The 23,363-nt window shown below is 40.1% G+C and overlaps 1 protein-coding gene across 1 annotated transcript in view; it reads left to right on the forward strand.

The window, feature by feature from the left end:
- The window catches only part of VTA1 (vesicle trafficking 1), a 317,517-nt gene that overhangs the window by 196,158 nt on the left and 97,996 nt on the right, over nucleotides 1-23,363 (forward strand). Inside the window, exon 5 of the mRNA XM_029596502.1 lies at nucleotides 607-718. Within this exon, the coding sequence (XP_029452362.1) occupies nucleotides 607-718 (112 nt within the window). The remainder of the gene's footprint in view (nucleotides 1-606; nucleotides 719-23,363) is intronic.

Here is a 23,363-nt window from a genome sequence, read left to right on the forward strand (position 1 = left end):
CGCAAATAGACAAACCTTACCTTCTATCCTGTCCGCGATGTCGCTCACAAAGATATTGAACAGGACCGCCCCAACACCGATCCTTGCGGCACTCTGCTCATCACCGCTCTCTCTTCCGAGTAAGTTCCATTTACCATCACACATTGTCTTTTGTCCTTAAACCAGTTTGCTATCCAGGACACCACCTTGGCACTCACTCCCAAGCTTCTCGTTTTATTCATTAGCCTCCTGTGCGGGACCGTATCAAAAGCTTTGCTGACAACCAAGTAGATGACATCCAAGTAGATGTTCATTAATCAAAATAATGCCCTATGTGTGTGTTCAAGGGTTGTTTAATCTAGTTTATTTGCTATGCTATGTATAAATTGGGTATTTGGACCTCCCAAAAACATGAAGCCAATCTGTGTATAACTTGAGGACAGGTGCTTATAAAAGTTGCTGTATACATTTTGATATTTTCATTTTGTTTCTGTATGTCTGCTAATTAAAAGACTTTAAAATAAGAGATGCAGTCCTTGGTTATACTACTAAAAATGTTTCTGCAGTCTTGGTTAAATTAGCATTGCTGCTGAAAAGCATTTTAAATATCTTCTGTTTTGGTTTCAGAACGTTCAACACAGGAAGTATGCTAGATGGAAGGCAACTTACATTCACAATTGTTTAAAGAATGGAGAAACTCCTCAGGCCGGGCCTATTGGGCTAGAAGGGGACGACTATGGTATATATTTCATACTGTACTTAAAATTTGACTCTATATAAGATTTATTTATTTGGTTTGATTTTATGTCCTGCCTTTCGGACTTCCTTTTATAATAGTCTCTCTTAAATTTACTTCAATGTGAGAACCAAAAAGTCAAACTCCAGAGATTTCAGAGAGAGACTTTATGTAAGATAAGGCCCAAATTTGTGTGAGCTTCTGCAAAAGAACAGAAGAGAAATGTAATCGGATTCTTTTCACACTGGCCATTGAAAATGTGAAAATAAATGGCCACTGCTTTCGTTGTTTGGAGATACTCCCTCCATGTCAGTAATTGTCTGTTAATTCGTAGCTGGATTGCACGAATGCTAGAGACGGTTATACAGTCTAACACAAAAACATCAGCTTTGGTTAAAATGTAGGCCTCAAGAGAAGGATGTAATACATTATTTAAAACAAAAAAAACAAAAACAACCCTTGAGGTCTAGTGGCATAGAAGCTATATTTAATTTTCCAGGTAGCAGCAGTCCATCCCAAAGGCATTTGCATGTATTTTTCCATGTACAGTTGGACTCTTAGTTCTTTCTTATCCAGATTTAGAACAGTGTTATGGGTTAATATACAGTGCATTGGAAAAGTATTCGGCCCTCTAAAAAGTCAGCAGATTTGTGTGGATTACAAATGACATTTACACAGATTGTTCCAGACAGTATGTTTATGTAAACCAGTATGCTTTTAAAGTAAAATTTCACAGCCACAATTCATTATTTCTCTGCATTTTTTGTAAAATAAAACTGAAAAATGCTGCTTGCATAAGTATTCAACTCCTATGTTGTGGAAGCTCCAGTTTCTACAGATGAAAGATATTGCTCTAACAATTAGCTTACAATTGGCTTCTACCTGTGAATCCATACATGCAGCTTTTCCCCGTAATTCCCTATACACTCTAATTCCAAATACCATTGGTCAAACTGTGAATCTGAAGGAAAATTGTGAAAATGAAGAAAAAAGAGCATTCTAAGGAAATTAAAGATGAAGATACAAAACATGAAAAGGCTACATAATAGTATCCAAGTGCTTGAATATCCCACTGAGCACGGATCAATTGTGAGGCAATGAAAACTGCATCATACCACCCAGACACTGCCTAAACAAGGCCATCCCTCAAAACTCAGCGTCAAAGCAAGAAGGAAACTTGTGAGGGAAGCCACAGAGAGGCCAACAATCACTTTGAAGAAGCTACAGAGTTCGGTGACTGAGACTGGAGCGGAGGTGCACCAGCCAACCATATCAAAAGTTCTGCATTACAAATGGCCTGCTTGGGGAAGGTGGTTAGAAAGAAGCCATTACTGAATAAAAACCACATCAAAACACGTCTAGAGTATGCCAGAAAGCATCAGAGTGACTCAATTAAAATATGAGATAAGGTTTTGTAGTCAGTTGAGAAAAAATGGAGCTTTTTGACGAAAATTCAAAACGCTATGGGGCCAGTGCAATGTAGCGCGCTCAGCCTAGCTCAAAGTTTGCTGTGCGGTTGGACATACTTGAATAACTCCTGATGCAATAATGGGATTAGCCCGTCCAAAATGCACATCCAAACAGCGCTCAACACATGTGATTGCCATGTAGATGAGGAATTAGCTATTATGCTCAATGCAAAAAAAATCACTGTGCCCAATGCACACATTTTAACATGCAAAAATTAACGCCAGCTCTGGAGCTGGTTTTGTCTTGACAGGCCCCAAGCTTTCGCAAGTAGGAGGAACCACAGAAAGCAGTATCAGGAAAAAAAAAAGTCTTGATGGCGGTCAGGTTAGGAAAATGGATGCTCAATTTACGAGTGTCCGTTTTCCTAACCCGTGTCTATGCACATATAAATTGAGCATCCATTTTCCTAACCTGTGCACAGCCATGTCTCCTGGGTACCCGATGCCACAGATGCGCTAGGGACGCACAGTTGATCCCTAACGCATCGTTAACATATTGCATCGCACGCCAAGGAGAGGTGGATGGGTGCACGCTAGGAAAATGGGCACTCAATACGAGCGCCCGTTTTCTACCCGCTTTTATTGCATTGGCCCCTATGTGTGGCGCAAACCTAACACTATCCCAGCAGTAAATTATGGGGCTGGCAACAGCATGTTGTGGGGATGCTTTTGCTCAGCGTGGACTGACCATCTTTTTAAAATTGAAGGACAAATGGATGGTGCAACATATAGGGAGATCTTGCAAGACAACCTTCAGTTTGCTAAAAAAAAACTAAAATTTGGGAGCAAGTTTGCCTTTCAGCAGGACTATTATTCCAAGTATAAGGCCAAAGCAGCAGAGGAGTGGCTGAAGAACAAAAAGGTGAATGTTCTACAATGGCCAAGTCAAAGTCCAGATCTCAATCCAATTGAGATTCTGTGGCACTATTTTGAAATTGCAGTCCATAAGCGTCATCCAACCAACCTGGAGCTCATCTGCCAGGAAGAATGGGCAAACATCTTTCCCAAATAGTGTGAAAAGCTGGTAGGCTCAAAGCTGTTGTTGCAGCAAAAGGTGGTTCTACCAAGTACTAGTCTGAAGGGGTTGGATACTTATGCAAGCAGCATTTTCCAGTTTTTAATTTAATTTTGCAAAAATGCAGGGAAATAATGGTTTGCAATGAACATGCTTTCTGGAACAATTTGTGTAAGTGTGATTTATAATCCACACAAATCTGACTTTTTAGGGAGTCAAATACTTTTGCAAGCCACTGTATATACACAGCATGCAATAAAACCAATGCAGCATTCAATAAGAATTTACAAAAACACATACAAATATTTACAAGTAAATCAGAGTAAGTGTTAATGTAGTACTGTTTTAAGTCAACTGGTTTAGTACCAAATTAATGCCAAAACTTTGTTCCATTTTTTTAAATTATATACATTTTCAAAGTAAAATTGAGTCTTCTGTTTCTTCTTTTTCAGTGTACTCAGTTGCACTGGGAGTGTGATTACTGTTATAATTGAGCAAGGTTTTCTCTCATTAGCTGCAAAATTAATGTTTTCCCCCAAATCAATTTCTCTAGTATACTAAGAAGTAGCTTTTAAAAGGTGCATGCGCACATCCATGTGTGCATGGTTCCCGGCACACACACATGGCCACACGAATTTTATAACACGCGCGTGCCGGCGTGTGCATGTTATAAAATCTGTGGGCCGCGTAAACATATACGCCGGATTTTATAATCCACGCATGCATGTCCAGGCTGTGCATGCAGGGAGCCGAATTTTGCATGAGTACATGCGGCAACGCAATTGGGCCTCCCCCAGTTCCCTACCCCCCTACCTAACCTTTCTTCCCTTTCCCTTCTCCACCCCAACCCCTAATGCCTATCTATAACTACCCTGAATTTTAAACATTTTTTTTACTTACTGCTCCTCAGGAGCAGAAGCAACTTACAGCATGCACTTCCCCAGGACAGCGTACAATGGCGCTGTGCCGGCCCGCCCCTTTGAAGAGGCCCAACACTTGTGTGCGTAACAGGGTTTATGCGTGTGGCCAGGCCTGTTTGAAAGTGCGCGCAAGGCTCAGCCAAGTGCGTAATCCCGGGTTTTACGTGCACGTGCCTTTGAAAATTTGGCCATAAGGATTCAATTCAACAAGGATCTTTGTCTCTGAGCCACATTATGAGTAAAATCCATCACTTGTTAGAATTTGTCTTGGTTATTTCAAGTGACTGGGGCATGATTGTAGTAACATACGATGCTGTTAAACTGTCTGAACCCGTGGATAGACTAAAGAAAATTCAAATTTATTATCTGGAAAAATATTATAGGACCTATTGTTCCTGACTCCATATTTATTTATTTGTTTTTTATTTAACGACATTCAACTAAAGTCATCACATCGGTTTACATATAACAAAAATTAGAGAGGTTACATTGTAATAGAAAATAAAACAGAAAATAATAAAACAGAGAAGGAGAAATAAAAAGAGAGATAAGTTAGAATTAGGTGTTAATTCTTCTTATGTTATAAATGGTTTTTGAAAAAGCCATGTTTTTAGATTTTTTTTAAAAGTTTGTGGGGATGATTCAAGTCTCAGATCAGTTGGAAGTGTATTCTATAAGAGTGGTCCGGCTATTGAGAAGGCACAATGTCTTGTTGAAGTGAGGCAGGACAGTTTTGGAGAGGGAGCTTCAAGGAGACCAGTGTTTGTGGAATGTAAATTACTTTTTGAAACTTGGAAGAAAAATGTTGTATCCATCCAATTCATCTTGTTGTTGTTGTACAAAGTTTTATGAATGAGATAAGGCCTTGTATTGAATTCTATAAAATATTGGCAACCAATGTAGGTCTTTTAGAACTGGAGTAATGTGATCTGATCTTTTGAGGTTGCTGAGTAACCTTGCCACAGCATTTTGTAAGAGTTGAAGCGGTATAATGGTGGAAGCAGGTAATCCAAGAAGAAAATAAAAGGGTTTGCAAGACAATGCAATAATCATGGTGATGGAGAGGTTTAATCCTTTTAATATTTGAAGCTTGAAGAAACATTCTTTTATGATGATATTAATATGTTGCTTAAAACATAGTTCTGAGTCTAAATTGACTCCTAGATCTCTTATGTTGAGTATAATTTTTTTGTTAGTTTTATAGTTATTAAGATGGAGGTAAATTAAAGGTGAGGATTTATTTCAGATATAGAGAATTTGTTTTATTGAGAGTGAGGGTCAATTGTATCAATAGATGTTGGATTGTAGTGAGGTAGGTGCTCCAAAGGTTAAGAGTATTAGAAATGTTATTTATCGGGATAATAATTTGAACATCCTCTGCATAAATGTAATATGATAATTTAAGATCAGATATGAGTTTACATAGTGGGAATAAATATACCGTATTTTTCGCTCCATAAGACGCACTTTTTTTTCCCCCAAAAGTGGGGGGAAAATGTCCGTGCGCCTTATGGAGTGAATGAGCGTCACAGACCGTGCATTAAAATTAAAAAAGCTGATTGTTTCGCCACAAATCGGCTCCGTTTGCACCCTCTCTGGCTTCCAGCAGTAGCGGGTGGAAGAAGCTTCAAACGCCATGTCGGCACCAGATGGTGGAAGCTTCGGCCGGGGGGAGGGGGAGAAGGCAAGATCTGAATTGCCACATTTGCAGCATGCGCTTCAGCCCATTCTGGCTTCCAGCGGTGGAACCTCTCCCTCGGCGGTTAGCCCAGTTCGGGCATTAAAACAAAAAAGCTCACCGTTTCGCCACAAACCGGCTCCGTTTTTGGGCGGGCGCACAGTGCGGCATGCCATACTGACTTGTCAATCATAGTATGCCATGCTGCGTGCCCGTCCCTCTGGTGCCACTGACATGACGTTTAAAGCCTCCTCCACTCGCTACTGCTTGATGCCAGAGAGGGTGCAAGCACTTCTTGGTCAACGCAGCAGTCTTTCAAAAAACAGCAGTTCAAAATAAACAGGATGTGAAAAAGGACACAGGCCATTCTCCAGTGGATTTATTTTTTTATATTTATTTATTTAGATTTTTTATATACCGGCATTCGAGACAGCAGTCACATCATGCTGGTTCACATAAAACAGGGGTGCAAAGTAAACATAACAATAACAATGGTGCTGAAAAGGCAGTTACATATAACAAGGTGATAAGAACTTGGCTTAGAGGAAGAGAAAGGACAGGTTATTAATTTACACAAGTAAACGATAGGAGATAAGGTCGACCATAGTGTAGATGGAGATTAGGGGTGGCTTGGAAGTATTAGATCAATTGACGTCTGGGAAGGCTTGTATGAATATCCAGGTCTTTAGTCTTTTTTTGAAGGTTGAGATGCATGGTTCTATTCTGAGATTTGAGGGTATGGAGTTCCATAACGGTGGGATGGCTGTAGAGAAAGCTCGGTCTCTTAGTGTGCTGTGTCTGGTAGATTTGGGCGGTGGTACCTGTAGCGAACCCTTGTATGCATCTCTTGTCGGTCTTGACGAATTGTGTAGTCGGAGAGGGATCTGTAGGTCAATGGGAGCCAGTTGGTGGATGTTTTTGTATGTGGTGAGAATGGCCTTGTATATTATTCTAAAGTGTATCGGTAGCCAATGGAGGTTCTTTAGAATAGGGGTTATGTGGTCCCTTCTCCTGGTATTTGTCAGAATTCGTGCAGCTGCATTTTGCACCATCTGAAGCGGTTTGGTGTATGAAGCGGGAAGGCCAAGTAGGATGGTGTTACAATAGTCTAATTTAGAAAAAATGATTGCTTGCAGAATGGTTCTGAAATCTTGGGCATAGAAAAGAGGTCTAATTCTTTTCAGAACTTGTAATTGATAGAAACAGTCTTTGGTGGTTTTGTTAATAGTGGCTTTGAAATTCAGGCGATTATCAACTAGGACTCCTAGGTCTCTCACTTGTGTGATTGTTGGCGTGGCTTGCTGTGCAGAGGTAATCTGGTTGTTCTCTGAGGCGATGAGCAGTAGTTCAGTTTTGCCGGAATTTAATACCAGGTTTAGGCTGGTGAGGAGGAGTTTAATTTTTTGAAGGCATGTATCCCAGTAAGCCAGAGTTTTTGCGAAGGAATCCTTAATGGGTATCAGGACCTGGATATCGTCCGCATAAAGGAAGTGTTTGAGGTTGAGGTCTGTGAGTAGTTGGCATAATGGTATAAGGTAAATGTTAAATAAAGTAGGAGACAGGGAGGACCCTTGTGGGACTCCTACTGACGACGGGTGTAGAGAGGATTCTTTGTTCTGGATCTTGACCTTGTATCCTCTGTTGCTGAGAAAGGATATGAACCAAGATAGTGCTGTGCCTGAGATGCCTATGGCGGTTAACTGGTTAATGAGTAGGGAATGATTGACGGTGTCAAAGGCTGAAGAAAGGTCCAGTAGGATCAATAAGAAGGCTTGACCTTTATCGAGGCCCAGGATGAGGTAATCTGTTAAGGAGATGAGGAGGGACTCCGTGCTTAGTGTTTTGCGGAATCCGTATTGTGATGGGGATAGGAGGTTATTTTCTTCAATGTAGTTTGAGAGTTATTTTCTTCAATGTAGTTTGAGAGTTATATCTCAATGTAGTTTGAGAGTTATTTTCTTCAATGTAGTTTGAGATTTAAAGATACTACAAGTTTGAGGCATGGACCTTTCTTGGGAATCGCACAGCAGTGACCTGTACAACTATACTTTTTGGTAATGGGTTCACAAACTGAGACTGCACTTAGTAAAAAAATTAAGGGCTATTCTTCCAAAACAAAACAGAAGAAGTTTGCTGGATGTTGTGCCGGATTCATGGAGTTCAGATGCTGAACAGTCTACCTCTGGACAGCCATATCCCACTTCAGATCAAGAAGGTGATGCTGGGCCCAAACAGCCAAAGAAGAAAAGAGGAAGATACAGTATAACAGTGAGATACTAGAGGAAGCTATTGCAGAAGTTGTGAATGGAAAAAAGAGCATTTCAAAACCACGGGTAATTAGTCCTTTTTATTCTAGGATGTGCTTGATCGGTAAGTTAACTGTCTTATTAGATCTATAGTGAAACATCTGTTGACCTGCAAATCTCTCAGTTTTTTTTCTTATTTTCCTCCTCTAAACTCTAGGTGCATCTTATGGCCAGGTGCGTCTTATAGTGCGAAAAATACGGTATATTAAAAAGTGTTGAAGATAATGAACCTTGAGGGACTCCATGTAGAAGTTTTGACTATGTACGATGGATGTTTTGACTATGTATGATCTATTGCATAGGTATGATGTGAACCAGTTGATAGTGGTATCACATAAACCAATTTCCTCTAGTCTTTTCAGAAGAATATTATGTTTTATGGTGTCAAAAGCAGCAGAAATATCAAAGAGAATAAGGATGAATTTTTGTCCGTTGTCTAATCCTTTTAGGATTAAATTAGAGAGAGATATTAATAGGGTTTCCGTGCTGAGAGTACTTCTGAAACCATGCTGAGCTGGAAAAAGTATTTTGTTTTTCAAGGTGTTCTTGGAGTTGCTGATTAATGAATTTTTCTAATATTTTGGCTATGAAGAGGAGATTGGATATAGATCTAAAGTTGGCAATGTTAGATTGATTAAGATGTGATTTTTTAGAGTAGGTTTAATCACTGCACATTTTAATTTGTCAGGGAAAATGCCTTCTTTTAGTGAAAGATTTTTAATATCTGCAATTGGCCTAGCAATAATGCTAGAGACTAATTTAAGTAGTTTAGTTGGGATAGCATCAATTGGGTGAGAGGCCAGATTCATTTTTTTGAATGATGTTTTAAAATTCAGTGGAAGCTATAGTTTCAAAAAAAGACCAATTTAATTTTGGTTTGATTGTAATGGATATTGTTTTCTTTAATCTTTGGTATATTCATGGTAAGGTTGATTTTTTTTTTCTCTAAAAAAAAAAGGTAGCAAAGTCATCAAACGAGATAAGTTGTTGAGTTTTGGGCAAAGGAGGTTTGCCTTATGTGAGTTCTTTAATGTATGTAAAAAGTTCTCTAGGATTGAATTGATATTTGTGTATTTTTTCAGCATAGAAATCTTTTTTAGCTTTATTAATATCTGATTTATATATGTAAACAATAGTTTTGTATCTGTCTTTTAATTGATTTGTTGGGTGTTTTCTCCATTTTTTTCTGCTGATCTAAGTATTTTTTATTTTTTTTTGAAGTGCTTGAGTGTACCATGGTGATTATATAGCAATAATGTGTTGGTTGAATGGAAACTATCTTTTGTAGCCATTATACCTGAAAATTACAGGATGTATGTGGCTTTCACATGAAAAAAATTGAGCAGAATGGTACAGTATTTCTGCGCAAGTAGAAAATGGAGATGGTTTCCAGAATGGATCGCTTATTTTCCTATACTTTTATAAAGATCTTCAGTGGTTCAGTTTTTCTCTCGTTCAGACCTGGAATGCACCATAGAGCTAGCTGTTCCATGATAGCTGTCCCCTAACTCACAAAGGGCTGGAAAGGAGGTCTTTTCCAAGACTGAACCCCTTGGTGCTACTCTTATGCCAGCAGGGTCACTCCTGTAGCAACACTGGTCATCCTGCACTCACTCCCCAAGACTCAGTGCTTCATTTGTTAAGCAGCATCCATTCATGGACCTTTCTCGCCTGTAGGCACCGCTGCCTTGAGCGCCCAGCCGGATGTCACGGCTTGGCAGTCTAGCCAGGCGCTCAAGGCAGCGGTGCCTACAGGCGGGAAAGGTCCATGAACGGATGCCGCGACCTCGGACATCCAAGGTCGCGGCATCCGTTCATGGACCTTCCTGCCTGTATCCGGGCATCCATGATCGGCGGCACCACTGTCTTGAGCGCCCGGCCGGACGTCCAAGGTCGCGGCTTGGACGTCTGGCCGGGCGCTCAAGGCAGCGATGTCTGTAGAAAAGAACCATCCACTTAACTGGTGGAATGACATTTCAAAGGACAGGTACCAGTGCACCCAGGATACTGTATAGGCGCTGCATACCGCTCTATACAGTAAAATGGATTGCGAGCGCCTATCACTTCATGGACGCGCTTTGGACGCCGCTTGGATTTGCGTCTAATTTGAATACTGAATCGAGCGGTATGTGAACCAAAATATGCGCGTGGCAAACGAGCGGGTGCCCAGCACTGCCGCACTGTTTCTTATGCGTCCTTACTGTATCGGCCCGAAGGGTTGTCAAGCCCTGAGCCATAGTCTTCTACCAAGCTGTGCACAGTGCTGAGCCATGGGGCCAGCCAATAATGGTTTCATTTGATCCACTGAAAAACAGATGGGATTTAATTATTCCATTGTATTTCTTTTTCAAAAGATTTATAGAATAGTATAAACATACAAGACTGTTTTGGGTGCTTTGCTGCTTTTAATATGTAATACATTTGCAAAAATCAGAGGATTTCTGCATGAGCATTTTACTTTTAAACCAGCTTCAGCTTGCAAATACTCTAGCAAAATGAGTTTGATTTTAATAGAAAGACAGTGATATAAATATGCTTTTTTTTTTTTTTTTAGATATTAGATGTTGGATTTTATAAGAAAAACAATAAAACATCTGCAGGAAGTTTGTGCTGTATTTGGCCAATTTATTTGCATGTTTGAGATGCTTGGAACTTTCTGATTATCCTGAAAGAAGGGTGAATTACAAAATGCAGCAATAAATCTGTAGAAAGAAAATCCCCAAAGTTCGGTGGTTCGGATGTTTTCAGTCACCTCGTACCTGCTGTGATTCTTTTCATAGTGAAAGAAAAGCCAGTTTTTATTGACACCAGTTGGTGTTGCACACACTTGTGTAACTAGAAATGAAAGTCGGAGATCACAGTTAAAATGTGAATGGTAATATTTGAGCTTTGAGGTACCTGTCCCTAAAGGTAATAGAGGATTCCAAACATGGTAGTGCATTATGTTACTGGTTAAAAATATCATACAGCCAATAGGCACATATAATAAGTGTGAATAGTTTTGTAATGGTTTAAGCAAATTAAACATGTTTCTTTGTTTGGAAACTACCTGACAACTTATTACATTTATGCCACTGGCTCCCCCATATGAAAGAAATGCATGTGTTATACACAGGCCAGAAGAGAACAGGGAATACTGGTGATCTGGTTTGAATGAATAGAACAGAGCACAATGTGTTCCCTGTGTTGTGCCAGATGGAAATAAGTATATGATCCAATATTACATCAGCAGCAAGCCAGCAACCATATGTATTTTAAAGCAAGTAAACTAAAAAAGAGCGAGTGAGATAAACAGCAGTGGATTTCAGTGATCCAGACCATCCAGGCTTATGTGGTTGATTAGATTGCACTAACAATGGTTTTTGTTGGTTGGTTGTTTTGTTTTTTTTTGTAAGCAAGAGGTAGTACATCTATTGCTTAGAGAAATTCATTAAACTTTGACTTCTAAGCTCTCTTAGCATTTTTGTAAACATGATATTGCAAGTGTTCTGAAAAGAAGTGTGTGTGATGCTTTTGTGAACTGTTAACATAAAATATAATAGTACTGTATGTCTCCATGATTGTGAAGAACTTTATTATCCTTTAACCAAAGCATTATATTGAATGTTGATCAAGATGTAGTAATAGAAATAGCAGCTGCTTTGTGTGATATTTCCTGCTGTTTAAAGGGGCATTGTTTAAGTTCAAGTTTTCAGAAAATAAGCAATATTCTTGGCTGCAATTTGATTGTAGGTAACTGATAAAATCACAGGTGACTGAAACTAATGTTTTTCTGTTATGATGTCACATTGTTATGATTTTCTTTTGTTTTTAAACATAACTATTTTGGGGACATAATAAGATGCTAGTTTTGTTTTGCTAGTATTTCTTTTATAACATTGTCAGAAGAGTTCACTATTATGATTTGTGTGTATTCTTGCCTGATTTAAATCTGAGTAATACCTGTGGTCTGAATCAACCTAATAAACGAAGGTTGACCGACGTGCCGCAAATGCGCAGTAGAGAGCAGCTCTACCGCGCATGCGAGCACGTCGGTCACAGTGTGCCTCTTAAAAATAAAAATGGCGCTGTAGGAGCGGCGGCCCGAAGACCCGGAGCGGCGGCGGCGGCACCGGCCCGAAGACCCGGAACGGCGGCCCGAAGACCCGGAGCGGCGGCGGCACCGGCCCGAAGACCCGGAGCGACAGGAGCAGCGGCCCGAAGACCCGGAGCGGCGGGAGCGGCAGCGGCGGCCCGAAGACCCGTGCAGGAGCGGCAGCGGCACCGGCCCGAAGACCCAGAGCGGCGGCGGCATGCGCGCGAGGGAGGGAGGGACAGACGGACGGAAGTCTGTCCCTCGCGCGCATGCCGCCGCCGCTCCGGGTCTTCGGGCCGCCGCCGCCGCTCCGGGTCTTCGGGCCGCCGCCGCCGCTCCGGGTCTTCGGGGGAGATCGACTGAGGGGAGGAGGGAGGGGGGAGAGAGGAGTGACTGAGGGGAGGGGGGAGGGAGGAGTGACTGGGGGGAGGGGGAGAGAGGAGTGACTGACTGAGAGGGGGGGGAGGGAGGAGTGACTGGGGGGAGGGGGAGGGAGGAGTGACTGAGGGGAGTGACTGGGGGAGGGGGAGATAGGAGTGACTGAGGGAGGGAGGAGGGGGGAGTGACTGAGGGAGGGAGGAGGGAGGGGGGAGAGAGAGGAGTGACTGAGGGGAGAGGGGAGAGAGTGGGGAAGGAAATGATCCAAACAAAAAATGTTAATGTAGCCCGTTTTAACGGGCTTAACGGCTTGTATAACATAAGCAAAGCAATGTTAAAATACAAATTTTATGACTTATTGGGGGAATTCCACTGGGGAGACCAACAAAAAACTTATAATGACCACTGCTGAATGGCTTAAACATTTGTTTCTGTTAACATGGGCTTGATACCCTTTTAAAATATATTTTTTTAAGGTAAAGAATGTTTAAGTGTTTGTCTTACAATCTGTTTATCTGACTGTTTGCTAACAAAGAAAATCCTACGTTCATAAGATAGTCATAAGAACATAAGATATGCTATACTGGGTTAGACCAAGGGTTCATCAAGCCCAGGATCCTGTTTCCAACGGTGGCCAACCCAAGTCACAAGTACCTGGTAATTACCCTTATTGCTTATTAATTACCATCATAGTTTAAGGATTTATCTTCTAGAAACGTATCCAAACCTTTTTTAAACCAAGTTACACTAACTGCTATAACCACATCTTCTGGCAGTGAATTCCAGAAAAAGTGAAAGAATTTTCTTCAATTTGTTTTAAATGAGCTATTTGCAAACTTCATGGAGTGCCCCTGGTCCTTCTGTTACCATAAACAAACACAAGTTATAACTAATGTATATGATGGTATATACTACATGCATTAATGTTTTGGGGTTGGTTTGTTTTTTTAATTACTCTTGGCTTTTCTTTCAACTATGTACATTTTCGGCTCTACATTTAAGACTGCAGTAGTTTAGGAGACAAAGGCAGGATGATGTCTTTCTGTTTTGGGCATAAACACAAAAGAAGTTCAGTTAGCCCAAGTTTAAAAATTATGAGCAGTGGTACCAGTCATCAAAGCTACTATAGCTACAGTCCATTTGTGCATCTTTCATATACATAATTCAGTTATCTTAAAAAAAAAATACTAAAGAATCTCTTTAAAATGGAAGTACATATTACATTCACTCACCTTATGCTTACATCAGAAGAGGTTAGGCATTCTGATTGCAACTTAAGGGGTTTCTTTAGGAAATGTAAATATCAGTGGGGAGACAGGTACACAAGGGCATGTGATTGTCTAGGAAGAGAAAAGGGGTAGGTGATTGGGGCTAGGAGAAAAGCACATTAAAAAAAAGGTAGTTGGGATATTAACCTTGGGATTGAAGCTAACATCACAAAAATAGAGTAAGAATCGTACATTGCCACAGATCCTGCTGTAATCCTCTTCCTATAGAAATTTCAAAACTTGTTTAATTCTATTTAGGCCTATAGTACTGATAGCCAAGTGACAAACTCTAGCTACTCAGAAGATCCATTTACTTGAACCTATAAAGACTCTAATTCCACCCATATTTTTGTCTATTACCATGTGTCCATTATGTGTGCAAATACTCTTCTGTATATTGGGCATAAGGCGTGATTCATGATAAAAGATTATGGTTGAATAGTTTTCTGGATTATTTTTATTCTCTGAAAACAATTCATCATAGTCACATATTTAATTCACATGACTGTGCTTTGTGTTGAACAGATGGATTTTTCCAAAAGTTTCAGAAAAAACATAAAATCCTTCCACTGCTTATAGAAACACAGAGCATGACGACAGATAAAGACCAGTCCGTGCATCCATACCGCCTGCTTAGCTATACAGTTCCTACCTCTCCCTCAGAATTCCTCTCTGCTTGTTCAGGCTTTCTTAAACCCCAACACTGTCCCCCATCTCCACTGCCTCCACTGGGATGCTGTTCCATATATCCACCACCCACACTATAACTCCTGAGTTGCCATCTTTCACCTTCGTCCCACGAGCCCTCATTATAGAGACCCTTTCCATTGAGAAAGACCTGCCTCCTGGGCATTTAATCCTTGGAGATGTTTAAATGTTTCTTTCATATCAACCCCGTTCCTTTCTTTCCTCCAGGGTATACATGCTTAGTTCTTTAAGTGTCTCCAAATGCCAAAGAAGACTGTTCACCATTTTAATAGCTGCCCTCTGGACAGATGCCCTCCAGTCTATATCCTTTTGAAGGTGAATTGTACACAGTATTCTAAATGAAGAAATATTGCTTTTTCCTGCTGGCTGTTCAGTTCCTGTGCACCCAAGCATCTAATTGGCTATTGCAATCACCTTATCCACCTGTTTGGTCACCTTATCATTTCAGATCCTGCTCTTGCTTTCTGCACAGAAGAACTTCACCCACTATACTGCATCACTCTCTTGGGATTTTACAACCCAAATGCATAACCCTGCATTTTTATAGCATGAAATCTTAACTGCCAAACTCTAGATCTTTTCTCAAGCTCCATTATTTATTTATTTAAAAGTACTTATGTATTTATGTACTGCACCCTCCATAATTTGGGGCAGTTTACAATAAGACATGCATAATAAATAATAATAAATAATTAAAATATAAAATAAAATATAAAATAAAATAGACATCAACATTATACAAATTAAAAAAACAACTTAATCAGATAGTCTCAGATAAAATAAGGAACACAAAATAAAGAAATGACATGATTTAATGGGACACAGTCAACATGGATTTACCCAAGGGAAGTCTTGCCTAACAAATCTGCTTCATTTTTTTGAAGGGGTTAATAAACATGTGGATAAAGGAGAACCGGTAGATGTAGTGTATTTGGATTTTCAGAAGGCGTTTGACAAAGTCCCTCATGAGAGGCTTCTACGAAAACTAAAAAGTCATGGGATAGGAGGCAATGTCCTTTCGTGGATTACAAACTGGTTAAAAGACAGGAAACAGAGAGTAGGATTAAATGGTCAATATTCTCAGTGGAAAAGGGTAAACAGTGGAGTACCTCAGGGATCTGAATTGGGACCGGTGCTTTTCAATATATATATAAATGATCTGGAAAGGAATAAGACGAGTGAGGTTATCAAATTTGCGGATGATACAAAATTATTCAGAGTAGTTAAATCACAGGCAGACTGTGATACATTACAGGAGGACCTTGCAAGACTGGAAGATTGGGCATCCAAATGGCAGATGAAATTTAATGTGGACAAGTGCAAGGTGATGCACATAGGGAAAAATAACCCTTGCTGTAGTTACACGATGTTAGGTTCCATGTTAGGAGCTACCACCCAGGAAAAAGATCTAGGCATCATTGTGGATAATACTTTAAAATCGTCAGCTCAGTGTGCTGCAGCAGTCAAAAAAGCAAATAGAATGTTAGGAATTATTAGGAAGGGAATGGTTAATAGAACGGAAAATGTCATAATGCCTCTGTATCACTCCATGGTGAGACCGCACCTTGAATACTGTGTACAATTCTGGTCGCCGCATCTCAAAAAAGATATAGTTGCGATGGAGAAGGTACAGAGAAGGGCAACCAAAATGATTTATTTATTTATTTATTTCACATTTTTCTATACCGAGCTTCATGGTTGAATACCATATCAGATCGGTTTACATCGAACAGGGAATAGAGAAACTTGTAACAAAAAACTGAACAGTAAATTATAATCAAAAAGAGAGCAAAAAGTTACATTGAACAAGGACTATAACTTGGAGGCTTTACAGCTTGGAAGTAAATAGAGTAAAGAAGGCCCGAGCAGGGCAGTAACTTAAACTCAAAAGTCATAATGAGCTCGGTTCGAGCAAGATAGATTAATTGCGGAGGTATTGGATAAGAGGCATCTCACAGAGAGGCATGGTTCCATGGATCGTGAGAAGGTTGATAGATTATTGTGTGTCTGATGGATCCGAGAAGGCTAGTCAGAACAGCCAAGTCTTAAGTTTTTTTTTGAAAGTTAATAGACATGGTTCCAACCTGAGTTCTGCGGGAAGGCTATTCCAGATGTTTGGACCTGCTAAAGAAAAAGCTCGGACCCTGGTCGAGACTAGGCGAATGGCTTTGGTTGGAGGGGATTGTAACTCTCCTTTGTGGATTTCTCTAATCGGTCTGTTGGATGTATGGAGTTTGAGGGGAAATTCAAGGTCAAGATGAAAATAGTTATGGATGGACTTGTGTATCAGGGTGAGAGATTTGTGAAGGACTCTGTGGTAGACTGGTAACCAGTGTAGGTTTCGGAGAGTGGGTGTAATATGATCTCTTCGGTTGGTACTGGTTAAGATTCTGGCTGCGGCATTTTGTATCATTTGAAGTGGTTTGGTGGTTGAGCTGGGTAGGCCAGTAAGAAGAGCGCTGCAGTAATCTATTTTTGAAAATAATAGGGATTGCAGAACAGTTCTAAAGTCGTGGAGATATAGGAGAGGTTTGAGTCTTCTCAACACCTGTAGTCTGTGGAAGCAATCTTTGGTAGTCGTATTGATCATAGTCTTTAGATTAAGGCGGTTGTCTAGAATTACTCCTAGATCTCTTACTTGAGTGTGGGTGAGTTGATGACTGTGGTGGGTTTGTGGAGGATGGATGTCTGGGTTGGAAGAGATAAGTAGTAATTCAGTCTTAGCGGAGTTGAGTACCAAATTTAGATTATTGAGGAGATTGTTTATAGATTGAAGGCAAGTTTTCCAAAGCGAGAGAGCTTTAGTGATGGATTCTGTAATGGGAAGCAGAATCTGAACATCGTCAGCATAGATGTAGTGGATGAGATTGAGACTTGTTAACAGATGACAAAGGGGAGGAGGTAAATATTGAAAAGGGTGGGAGAAAGGGAGGATCCCTGGGATACGCCAAGAGAAGAATTTGTCGATGGCGATTCTTTGTTGTTGATCCTGACCCTGAAGCTTCTGTTATCAAGGAAGGACTTGAACCAGCTGTAGACTGAACCGGTTATGCCAATGTCAGATAAACGGTCCAGGAGGATGGTGTGGTTGACCTTGTCGAAGGCAGCTGAGATGTCTAGAAGGATTAGAAGAAATGAGTGTCCTTTGTCCATTCCCATAATAATATGGTCTGTTAGTGAGATGAGCAGGGTTTCTGTATTGCGTGATTTGCGGAAACCATATTGGGAAGGGGAAAGAATATTGTGTTCTTCTAAGTAATCTGATAGCTGGGTATTGACTACTTTTTCTGTAATTTTGGCTAGGAATGGAAGATTAGAGATTGGACGGAAATTAGCTAGAATGCTGGGGTCTAGATTGTGTTTTTTCAAGAGGGGTTTAAGGGAAGCATTTTTTAGGCTATCTGAGTACAGACCTTGAGTTAGGCAGCAATTTATGATGTTAGTCAGAGGTCTTGAGATTGTGTCTGGGATGAATAGCAATAATTTGGAGGGAATGTTATCTGTTGGGTGGCTGGATGGTTTCTGCCTCTTTAAGATGGTTTCGATTTCTTTAGTGGAAGTTAATTCGAAGTTGTCGAATTTAGATTCCTTGAGTGTGTGGTTGGAAGTGCTTGAATCAGGTGGGTTGGTCTTAGTTGGAAGAAGTGCTATAGTGTTTGAAATCTTCTGCTGAAAGAACAAGGCTAGCTCATTTGCCTTGGATTGAGCATGATCATCTGGTATAGATGGAGGAATTGGCTTTGTGATTTGTGATACATATGAAAATAAAGCCTTTGCATCATATTGTAGGTCATGGATTTTATTGGCGTAGAATTGTTTTTTTGATTTTAGGATGGATGACCTGTAAAAATGTAAGGTTCCTTTGTATGATGATAGAGTAGACGGTGAAGGGGCTTTGCGCCATCTGTTTTCTTTGTGGCGTAGATTTTGTTTTATCCGTTTGATAAAGGGGATGGAACAGCTCCCCTATGAGGAAAGGCTGAAGAGGTTAGGGCTGTTCAGCTTGGAGAAGAGACGGCTGAGGGGGATATGATAGAGGTCTTTAAGATCATGAGAGGTCTTGAACGAGTAGATGTGACTCGGTTATTTACACTTTCGAATAATAGAAGGACTAGGGGGCATTCCATGAAGTTAGCAAGTAACACATTTAAGACTAATCGGAGAAAATTCTTTTTCACTCAACGCACAATAAAGCTCTGGAATTGGTTGCCAGAGAAGGTAGTTAGTACAGTTAGTGTAGCTGGGTTCAAAAAAGGTTTGGATAAGTTCTTGGAGGAGAAGTCCATTAATGGCTATTAATCAATTATACTTAGGGAATAGCCTACTATTAATTGCATCAGTAGCATGGGATCTTCTTAGTGTTTGGGTAATTGCCAGGTTCTTGTGGCCTGGTTTTTGGCCTCTGTTGGAAACAGGTTGCTGGGCTTGATGGACACTTGGTCTGACCCAGCATGGCAATTTCTTATGTTCTTATGTTCTTAAAGGAGGGAAAAAGAGGAGCAAAAGACAGAAACGAAGAGATTATGGGACAGATCAAATAGAAGAGGTTAGAATGTTCACTTTTTTGAATTCCTTGCACACACATGCATGGCCAATTGATTTTATAACATGCATACACTGGCACGTCCATGTTCGCGCGCAGAGAACCACTGGCATGTTTTAAAATCTACTCCTTTATGTCTCTGGACTGTTTCTTGAGCAATCCCTAGAACCATCTACATTGTTTTCACAGTCCTAGTGGATTTTACAGTGATATGTTTGATTTTAAAGGGGAATGATGCACAACATGGGGGGTTTATAAGGGAATAATCGGAGAAAGTTTTTTTTACTCAATGCACAATTAAACTCTTGAATTTGTTGCCAGAGGATGTGATTAGTGCAGTTAGTATAGCAGTGTTTAAAAAAGGATTGGATAAGTTCTTGGAGGAGAAGTCCATTACCTGCTATTAAGTTCACTTAGAGAATAGCCACTGCCATTAGCAATGGTAACATTGAATAGACTTAGTTTTTGGGTACTTGCCAGGTTCTTATGGCCTGGATTGGCCACTGTTGGAAACAGGATGCTGGGCTTGATGGACCCTTGGTCTGACCCAGTATGGCATTTTCTTATGTTCTTATGTTAATATGAGAGGAGTGATTGAAATTGTAATTGCTTTGAAGTGACTGTGATGATCATTTACAATGTGATAAATACTTTTGTTATATTCATTATTATGTTGAAAAATGGAGTCATGAAAAAATTTTGAGTGTAATAAAACATGCAAAGAAATTTGTAAAATATTCTCAGTGATTATAGATCCTTTAGAGTTATAATAGACTATTCTTTCTGTAGTTTTGTGTTTGAAAGTATAACAATGTCTATTTGAATTAATTATGCTTTCTGTTACTGTTGGTCCTTTCACTTTATGAAAAGATCTTGCATAAGTATTTAATTCAAGGAATTTGAAATATAATTAAAAATTCCGCCATTATAACTTGAGAAATTTTTCTTAGTTTATTTGCATTCTTTTTAGAATTTAAAACTGCAAGATGTTGAATATAATACAATACACCAAAAATACTTTGAAAATTCAGTAAATTTGATTTTTCTTTTAATATTGTGTTCTTTAAGTTGCAAGTTACAGGAGATACAGCAACTGTGCTCCTATCAAATGATTAGAAATTGAAAGGGACATGTTTGTAGATATAGTATTAATATGCATTATGATCAGCTTTTTTTCCTTTATTGCCTTTGCATCCATTCTGTCTTAATGGAACACAGCTGTAACCTTTGTGGTTTCTTTTAACTAGTATAGTATATCCAGTAATGCAGTGTATACAGTAAATAGAGAACCTGGTACTACATGTGTCTGAAGAAATGACAAGATATTTTTGGTTTGTTTTTTTAAGGAAGCGCTTTTATCCTTTTGCTTTGGCAATTGTCATTACATCATTGAGTTCCCAGTAAGGTTGGTGCCAGGATATTAACACCCCCCCCCCCTTCCATATTGTACATACTCCTACTCTCAGCCAAAAACGTACCTTTCTCAGCTCATGGCTCAGACCTTGTACTTTGATTCCAGCCAAAAGAAGGCTGAGAGTAATACTCCAATTTATTTGATCTAAAGAAATGGCAACTGAAGAAAAATGCTTAAACTTGAGACAACATACTCTTCTGCTGGGACATGCTATCATATGCTGTTGCAGTGAGATGTGACTATTTTGAGGCATTCGTTCACATCACTGATTACAGCTTGCTTTAAAGAGGAGGAGAAGTTTTCTGGAAGCAGTTTTTAACATTGTACCAGCAGCAGCAGCAGCCATACCGTGCCATGACACTTTGGACATGCTGGAGCTAAAGATCATATGCAAATAAGATTACAGTAGATGCTGGAAAAATGAACTCATAATTTTTTGCTGTGCTCATTATGAGCATAAAAGCAGCATTGTTAACATATTTGCTGGATTGTTCCATTTGCATACCGAGTAATAAATTGAGCAACTATGTGGACAAGAAGCCCATCTTCAAGAAGAAACAACGCCTGTGTAACTTGCATTTTTATTTTTAACAGGCGTTGAATCCTTCCAGTTTGTCCAGGGTCTGAAAGGTTTTGTGTTCCCAGATGGGGTTGAGTGACAGAGTACAGGGCTGGTGCTATTAGAGTAGCACACGTCGTTTCAGGGGCAAGTTAAGCACCCTGCAGGCTTCTCTCACTTCTGGTCTTCCTGCTTCCTCCCTCCATTGCGATTACCCTGACAGCAGCATCCCCTCCCTCTTTCCCTGTACGCACAAAGAAGCCTGTATGTAGCATCTGTATAAAAATATAGGACATGATTAGAAATTCCAGCATGGGTCAACTCCAGCCTTTCTTCCTTTCCAGGCAGAAAAAATGAGTGCTATTTGTGACTAGCCGTAGGTAAACTTGAAAACTTCATAGGCGAAATAGAGAATCAAACACAACCAAGCTAAAGTAGCATAAACTCTGCTGTCTAATCTATACTAAAATCATTTCTGAATGATTTGTGATTTATTCTATGTTTCTATTGGTGCCTTCTTTTTTTGGTTTTCTCTATATCGATTTTCTCTGTTTCTTCTTCATTCTTCTCCCAAAGTGAAGAAAGAGGCCAGGAACCCAGTTAAAGCCAAGGCCGTAAAACCAAAAGCTAAGAAGAGTTCGGCTAAGCCCTCCAATCCTAAAACAGTAAGATGGCTCAAAAAGGTGGCACAACATGCACTGTCTAACTGCAGTAGTCTTTTCAGACTATTCTTATTTTCCAGTTTTCCCTCTCTATTTATATCCTTTTCCCCCCTCTGCCTTCTTTTGTGTGAGACACCAGGGGTCTTAAATCATTGAACCTGAATTTGGGAGGCCCCATCTAGTCTGTCCAGCAAACTCCCACATTTAGTTTTCCCATCCTTATCTATTTCACTGATCACCAAGTTCAGGGCCCTTTGATTCAAATTTCCTGCCACCCCCTGCCGTTGATGCAGAGAGTAATGTTGGAGTTGCATCAAAGGTGAATCATAAGGTTTAATGGTAGTAACCGCTGCATCAAGCAAGTTACCCCAATGCTTGTTTACCCTAGCCATCTACCTAGCCCTCTGAGATTACAGCTGAAAGGTTGTAGTTGCCTGTTCTGGAAAACTTATCCTTTGCTTTCATTTGGCATGCCTTGTTCAAATGGCCTTGCATATAAGATTGTGCCCAAGCTGTGGCCAGTCTTGCATGTAAGGCCATTTTGATCACACTCCTTCCAACTTCAAGCACTGTGAATTTTCAGGTTAACTCCTTGGCCTGAGGTGTAGAGTAAATGTTAACTCACATTTTTGTTGGCCATGATATTCTATTGCTATGCTCATGTGAGACTAGTCATGGTTTAATGGGACATAGCCAGCATGGATTTAGGGAAGTAGCCACTATTTATCACTGTACAATAGGTGCATGGGATCTATTTAATGTTTGGGGTTCTTGCCAGGTACTTGTGACCTGGAATGGAAACAGAATGCTGGGCTTGATAGACCCTTGGTCTGACCTAGTATGACAATTCTTATGTTCTTATGTGGTAGCGTCTAGCTGTTTCTACCTTGCTGGAATAGTAATAGAATAATTTTGGCCACCAAAAATGTGAATTTACCTCAAACCAAAGAAGGAGTTATATTTCTGGCATGAGCTCTCTTGGGCTTGCACCTACCACTGAAGAAAAACAAGCTCTCCGGGGAAGCACCTTCAGGCTTTGTGCATTCCAACTTTGGCATACTGTTCAGCTGTAGTTTCCAGTCCAGAGTGCTAACATTGGAAATTTAAGTCCTTCCTGGGTCTGAGGTTGAGTAGTACGCTAGGAACAACAATAGACGTTAGCCACCAGATATAAATTTATTCTACCTCAGACCCAAGAGTTAAATTTCAAATGCAGCAATCATGGGTTTTCTTTGATTTCCTGAACAGCTGGACAGTACACACACACACAGTGCTAAAGTGTGTGCTGTTCAGCTGTTGGTGCCCATCCAAACAGCCTCTCGGTGACTTCCTCAGAGAACTTATTAATTTATTTTACTTGCCATTCCTTGTCAAAATGATAGAATGTACCCACAAGTTGGGATGCACAGAACCAATCTCACATACAATGCTATTTTGGCAGGGCATGACAAAAAAAAAAAGATCAAAGCATAAGCTCTCTGGGGCGGGCACCTTCAGATGAACAGTATGCACTTTGACACGCTGCATCTTTAGCATCCTGTTCAGATATAGATGCCCCCCCACAAAAGTTTATGCTTTAAGCTAGCTGTAGATACCCACCCCAGAAAATCTATGCTTTAATTTTACTTGCCATTCATAAAAACATAAGGTCCA

The sequence above is a fragment of the Rhinatrema bivittatum genome, chromosome 3, assembly GCF_901001135.1.
Source record: "Rhinatrema bivittatum chromosome 3, aRhiBiv1.1, whole genome shotgun sequence".
Taxonomy (NCBI): domain Eukaryota; kingdom Metazoa; phylum Chordata; class Amphibia; order Gymnophiona; family Rhinatrematidae; genus Rhinatrema; species Rhinatrema bivittatum.